At 43.0% G+C, this 7,048-nt stretch overlaps 1 protein-coding gene across 1 annotated transcript; it reads left to right on the top strand.

Annotated features, from left to right (window-relative positions):
* Positions 1-439: 439 nt before the first annotated feature.
* On the top strand, positions 440-6,522 carry LOC104070888 (pyruvate dehydrogenase phosphatase regulatory subunit, mitochondrial-like; the record flags this gene model as incomplete). The annotated part of the gene is made up of 6 exons (XM_009573250.1): positions 440-666; positions 2,972-3,105; positions 4,076-4,157; positions 4,249-4,412; positions 5,432-5,553; positions 6,405-6,522. Coding segments are annotated over exons 1-6 (847 nt in total), but the record flags the coding sequence as incomplete, so codon positions are not given.
* Between the last annotated feature and the right edge of the window lie 526 nt (positions 6,523-7,048).

Here is a 7,048-nt window from a genome sequence, read left to right on the forward strand (position 1 = left end):
CTATTAACCTCAGCCTTTATGAAAGATTTCAGAGCATGTTCTGTGCCTGCTGGCTTTCTCTGAGCTACCTGTTGGTGCGAGAGTGTTCTCGGCGTGCTTTTCCAGCTTTCGTCTGGTTCTTTGCTCATTGTCAAGTTATGCTGCCATCAAAAACGAAGGTGTAATGCTCTGTATCCATTATATGATCTAAGTTTAAATCTTAATAGCAGGACTGTTGTTTCAGGGCTGAATAAATGCTCTCCTATTTGTTTACTCGTCAGCTTTCCCATGTCCACTTATACCCGACGCACCACGTGATGTTTGCCGCTGCCAGCCTTGTACATAATAAGATAAGTGGTAACACGATTCTCGTCTTTTCCTTCCTAGAAGGAGTGGTAGTGAGTTAACGTCTGAACACATCTAGGTGGTGCTTTAAGAAAACGGACAAATAGCTGCCGGGATGTTTCTCCGATTACTGTCAGATGTCCGGTGGCGGGCGGCTAACTCAAAATGGAGAAGAATGACCTGCTCCCGGAGAAGTACCTCAAGTACAGCAGAACCTCACCCGGTTTCCTTGCCAGCGCAGGCGCAGGTTGTCATCTGTGGTGGTGGAATCATGGGCACCTCCGTGGCATATCACCTTTCCAAGATGGGTTGGAAGGATATAGTCTTACTTGAGCAGGGCAGGTAAGGATTTCTGGTAACAAAACCAACGAAACAGGACTTCCATGCGCAGCAGCACCTGCTGTAATGTGTTATTTCTACCTCTTCGCCTGGACTTGGACCCATGGAATAAGCTTACACTGAACATTAGTAACAACACTTACTACCTCTTCCCAAGCGCAGGGCAGACCTGCAAGGTGAAGGGTATCCCTTGTCTGGTTGCGGTGGGTTAGCCTTGGTGAAGGGCCAGACTCCCACACAGCCACTCACTTCCCCTCCTCAAGAAGATGGGGAGAAAGTAGGCTGAGAAAGCTTGTGGATCGAGATAAAGATGTGGAGATTGTTTACCGGTTACTGCCGTGGGCAAAATAGACTTGCCTTAGGGAGAATGAATTTAAAATAATATATTCGGGTAGTGAGAAACAAAAACCAAACATTAAAACACCACCTTTCCTTTCCCATGCTCAACTTCACTCCTGCACTCCAGGGTCTTCCACTGCCCCTGACTCCACCCCAAGAAGCGCAGGGGGTGAAGGGTGGGGGTGCAATCAGTACTGGGCTGCAGTTCCTGTCAGGAGAACTCTGCCCTGGCGTGGGTTTTCCATGGACCACAGTTCCTTCAGGAGATACCCATCTGCTCTGGCGTAATCGCAGGTAATCATGTAAAACATAATGCAGCTGGCAAAGATGGACCATTTTAAGAGAACTAAAAACCTCTGTAAATCGTCCAGCTCCTATTGGCCATCTCTAGAAGTAGGATGTGATACGTATATAAAGTATTACACCACTAGCAAAGCTCAGAAGAGATTGCAGGAGGTGTGGAGATTATAAGCAGACATCACTAAAACATCATCCTATAAGCTGGTTAAAGGCTGTGATTATCTAGTTTGTTGCATGATTGAGTGCCTATCTGTAAAAAGGCCAAGGCCATTACAGTTTGGCTGAATACAAGTCTTTGTGCGCTCTCCGGTGAGTTGGATCTGCAGTCTGTGGCAGAGTACGTAGATCCTGTTGAAAGCTGACTGTGCAGCCCTTACCTGTTGTTTAGGTTTGTGTTTCGGAGATGGATTCATGGTGTCTTCATTAAGTGATTTGGGGACCTTGGGCATGAGACAGTGCTGAGACTTTGGGGAGGTGTTTATCGCAGTAGCTTCTAACACTCTAAATAGGTGCTGGACTGAGAATATCTACCGTCTAGCTTAGAGCTTCCCACCTGATGCTGCCTTGAAGAATAATTAGCTGTGACTCCTCGACTTTGCATGGCTGGGAAGCAGGTAGTATCAAGTTCTTCATAGTTGCAAAGCGAGGGAATTGGGTAGTCTCATCTGAGACCTTGTGAGCGGTGTCCTTCTGAGTGAAGTTACCTGCTAGGCTTCATTTGTCAGGAGACGTAATCGTTACTAGCCTGGAGCAGGGTATGAATACCCTGTTACAGATCTTCATTGAGGTAGATGCTGTACAAGCTCAGTCTGTGTGTGTGCTCAAGGAAAAAGAAGAACATTGCGTAGCAGAAACGTCTTTTATGTGAAGCACAGCATGGTGAGACTATGCTTCAGCTGTCTCGGTTGTGATTGAGTAGGGATGCAGCAAAAAGAATGCCTTACTCAACTGATTCTTAGGTTGAATTTCTGAGAGAATACGGACACGCTAGGCCAAAAGCAGTCTTGTCAAAGGCTTGCATAGGCAAGTGGAAGAATGCAGGATTGCTTTAGCAGCAGGAAAGGTGACTTAGAAGTATTGTGGAAGCAGGTTGCGAGAGAGATGCTTAAATCTAACTGTCTTGTCTTCACCTGTCTGCTGCAGGGGGTTTTTAATAGGTTTCTATCTCTACAGCAGCCCTTCACCAAATAGCTGGATGGACAGTGGTTTCAGGGCAGTTTAAAAAGGGACAAGAAATGTGGGTACCGATCTATGGCAGTTGCTGCACAGTTAGAGGGACTTGTTCGTACTGTAAACTGCAGAGATGCACGACTGAAATCCAAGATAATTTTCATTTGAGGGAAATCCTGCTTTGGAGGAAGAAGGAATCAGGTAGGCAGGTTGACTTAAGCATAAGGTAATTTTTTTTTTAAGTGCTTCCTTTGAAAAATTTCAGTGTTTAGGACTAGTTAAAGAGAAATGGTTTTGGAATACAATGCGTTTTCAAAGGTGAGCTAAAGGAAAAGCATTCTAGAGGTTGCATTATCCCTGCATCATCCAACTTACAGCTTTTGGTCTGATGTGTTCGGGGGAGAGGTTGCGGTCTGGTTTGTGCTGTCAGCAGAGCTGCTGGGGGGTGCTTGCCTCTCTGCCTGTCAGCAGGATGAGGCCTTTGCAACTTCTCCTGCAGGTTGGCTGCTGGTACCACTCGCTTCTGTGCTGGCATCGTGAGCACAGCCAGGCACATCTCCATAGAGCTGAAGATGGCAGACTATTCAAACAAGCTCTACCAACAGCTGGAGCAAGAGACGGGAGTAAAAACAGGTACTGGAAGTGTAATTGTTGAGTAATCTGTGGGAGACTGAATCAAAGTATTGGCACTGAAACATGAATGTAATTTTACAGTGTCTTAAGAGTTGGTGGTTCCTGTTCAAAAACGATACGGTTGGACTGAATCAGACGCAAAGGGATGTTACTAATGTAATCAGAAGAATGGGAAGAAGGGTATGAGATGGGCAGACCGAAGGCAGACTACCTGCAAACTGTGATCATTTTTTATGTTGTCTGTAACTTGGGCAAACGTAGGTAAATTTTGAGAAGGACACTAAAAAGTATATTGCAGTGACTGGAGCAAATGGCCCATTTTCTGCACCGATTCACTTCTTAAAAAGAGAAGAAGGTTAACGGAAGCACTAAAGCATAGGCGAAGCAAGATATCTTACTCTAGTGTCACCCTGGAAATAACAGGAAAACGTGTTGAAATTCTCCCTGTGCCTCCAAAATGCTCAGGCATGTACCTGATAGGAAGAACTTGGTCACTGAAAGTTTTCTGCTGACAAGGACTTGATATATGTCTGACTCAACAGAGGTTAATAACTATGCCTGTAATTAAGATTAGTATTAATCTATTGCAAGTGGTGGAGTCACAAAGTGTCTGCGTTTAATTGTCAAGGTTCTATTCTTCTGAGCAGTTATTAGATCACTTTTTTGCCAGTAACCTCTCTCTGTTTTAATAGGTACCACGTGTGAAGTTTAATTTTTTTTATAAACATGAGTAAATGTAGTAGAAAGAGTTAGAACACAAGTCAGAATTAAATTGCTTTTTTGGAAAGTTGACTAACGCAGTCTTTAATTACTAGCTGATAAGTGTTTAAAGTTTTTTGGGGATCTGGGATTTCCAGTCTCCTGAGTAGTGGAAGCAACGGGTCTGCAATTATATTAAAGCAATGGGTCTGAGATTAAAAGGAATTCAAGATCCTGTCCAAATCTGACTTGACTTTGGTCATTGTCATAGGGTACGTGAAGACAGGCTCTATTTCACTGGCTCAGACTCAGGATCGACTAATCTCTCTGAAACGCATTGCTTCATCACTGAAGTACGTATAAGCAGGAAATATAACTGCTCTTAAGGTTGCACCAACTCTCCTGCAAAACTAATGACGGCATTTTTCTTATGTTCTGTGGCAGTGTAATGGGGATACCTTGTGAAATTATCACCCCAAAGCAAGTGGCACAGCTCCACCCACTGATCAACATCCATGACCTTGTGGGGGCCATGTATGTGCCAGAAGATGCGCTCGTGTCATCTGCCAGTGTGAGTCTGGCTCTGGCAACCGCTGCTTCACGGAATGGTATGAGGTTTTTTTATCTGTAGAGTGCTCTCCTGCATGATAGTTGTTTTTTTTTTTTTTTCTTCTTTCCATAAAAGAAAATTATGGTCTGCATCTCTTTTGGTATTCTAACTGACGACTGAAGACCAAAACCTGGTTATTTCCGTAAGGTTCAGAATCTTTAAAAGCTATTTTTTCTAAAAAAACAGGCTGAATTTTCTTAACATACTGAATTTTTACAGATCTGCTGTGATAGATCAAACACCAGTTTGTTGTCCTTACTGGTTATATATTTCTCTGAATAAGCACACACTCTTTTATCATAAAAACAATCCTTCGTAGGACCTGACTCAAAATTACACGTCAAAAGAGTTTTACCTATGAATGAAAAGGTGTGACTGAGTCCTTGTGGAATATTTCATTGGGCACATATGCTTTGGAAATGGGTTTGGAAGAGTAGTAATAAATGCCGTTTGCCCAGCACTTTGGCAAATTCAGAGTGCTCTAAAAGTGGGAGAAAAGTTGGATATGATAACAGAGATGAAGCTCATTAAGAATGAAAGTCCATCAGGTTGGAAGAAGCTACTTAGGAAGATACCTCTCTCAGTTTCTTTTAGTCTAGCTTTTTTTGCATACTGTTAATTGATTGTTTCACAAAATGACTGATTTCCCATAAAAGAACTAGTCTTGCCATCTGAAACTACAGACTTTGTTGCAGAAAGGAATTGTAATGGAAAGAAATCCGTAGTTGAGACACTTTTTTTCATGTTGTTGATACTAGGGTGTATTTATGACCCAGGTTGTCACATGGAAAAAAGTACTGTAACTCTTCACAGTCTCAGCCTTTAAATTATGTACAAATTGTATGCATGACGTTTTACAAATAACAGGGTTTCACTTAAGAATTACTGGGTCAAGAATAGAAATTTTGTCTTAAAGAAGAAATAAGCATTTAGGTTGAGTTTAAGGGTTTAATCTTAGCAGCCTGACACATTAGAAAGAAGGCTTGTGGTATACTGACTTTCTTACGTCCTCTTCAGGTGTCCGGATTCATGAACGGACGAGTGTCAGTCACGTCTCAGTCCAGAAGGGTCGTGTGACTGCAGTTGAGACCGACAGAGGACAGATTCAATGCCAGTACTTCGTCAACTGTGCTGGCCAGGTTGAATTATTGAAATTTTTCTTTCTTTTTTCCTTTGGGTAAGAACACGTGCACCTTCCTCAGGGTTTTTTTTGTTTTCCTTTTTTTTTTTTTAATGGTTTGTGCTTTGGTTTAGTTTACTGGAGTAGATGAAAGTCATTCAGCTTCTTAGACCAGCAGGGGTGTGAAGGAGGAAAGCAGCGCTTGCTGTTTGCTTGGCACCAAAGACTGGGTGTTAACCTGCTGAGGAGCACCCTGCAGCTTGTACAGCTCTGCCCATGGTCTCTGTTCTCGGGGTGCACCCTTCTGACAGGAAGAATTTTGCTTTGGCTCTTAGTGAGACAGTTAAGTCTCTCTGTACCCTTCTCTCCCTCTCTCACACACACACTGAAAGTTCCTTTTTTTGTTGTTTTTCTTAGTGTCATGTCTTCTCCAGTCCGAAAATACATCTGACGATTGCTGTTGCTCAGCTTGTAGCTGTCTGTCTTGTTAGTATAGGTCTCAGGTCTTGTTAGTATAGGCACCTAAATTCTGACTATTCTGCTTCTAGAGGCTGAGCCTGGTGTTGACTTTGGTGTACCGATCTTATTTTGCTTTTGTATTGTAAGTTGATACTTCTTAGTCTCGAATCAGGACCCCATTTTTCTAGATCTTACGTGAGGAAAGGAAAAACAGGCTTTGTCCTAAACAGTTCAAATTCCAAGCAAAGAGAAAAAATGTGTGTCTGTTTAAGATTTAGGGGACTAAACCACATCTTATTTGGCCTTTTATGAAAGCAAACCCACAGAGAGGACCTGTGCTTTTGTCCTGCCTTTTTTTAACTGGAGTTAGTTTTCTTCTTTTGCATTCTAACATGCACTTTTCTATTTCAGTGGGCCTATGAGTTGGGCCACTCTGGGGAGGAATCAGTCAATATCCCACTCCATGCCTGTGAACACTTCTACCTCCTGACACATCCTTTGAAGGAACCTCTGGCAAGCAACTTACCAAGTAAGGAATCTTCAGCTCTACCTCACTTTTCTTGGTGAATTATATCTGCCTCTCCAAGGCGGTGCATAGTTTACGACATAAAGACCAACTAAAGGCTATCAGTTCTCAGTACATTTGGGATTGTGAAGTACATTCTAGCTGAATTGCTCTGAATATCTTCTTTCAGTGGTAGAATCTCTTTCCTTACTCTTGGGAAAGCTTTCGCTGCAGAAACTGATTTTCAGAGTCGGTCATCTTAGCAGGAGGATGATCTTGACTCTAGCTTGACTAGTAGGTGTGTCTGAGACTTGGATTGTTGTATTTGTGGGCTGGAGAGGGTGCTACCCTTGGCACTATGTTTTCCTTGCAGGCTGCTGTCCCCAAATGGCCCATCTATTCCTTTCCTCCAACTGAAGCTAAGGCTTTACAATGGCATTTACATGTCTATGAGCTGTAGGGGCAACCAAAGCTCTTGAGGTAATTGCTCCTCCCCCATGTTCTGGCTTTTGGATCTCTTAGAGAAAAGCCCTTGTGTTTGAAAACTGTG

Source organism: Fulmarus glacialis, unplaced genomic scaffold (genome assembly GCF_000690835.1).
Source record: "Fulmarus glacialis isolate BGI_N327 unplaced genomic scaffold, ASM69083v1 Scaffold50072, whole genome shotgun sequence".
Classification (NCBI taxonomy): domain Eukaryota; kingdom Metazoa; phylum Chordata; class Aves; order Procellariiformes; family Procellariidae; genus Fulmarus; species Fulmarus glacialis.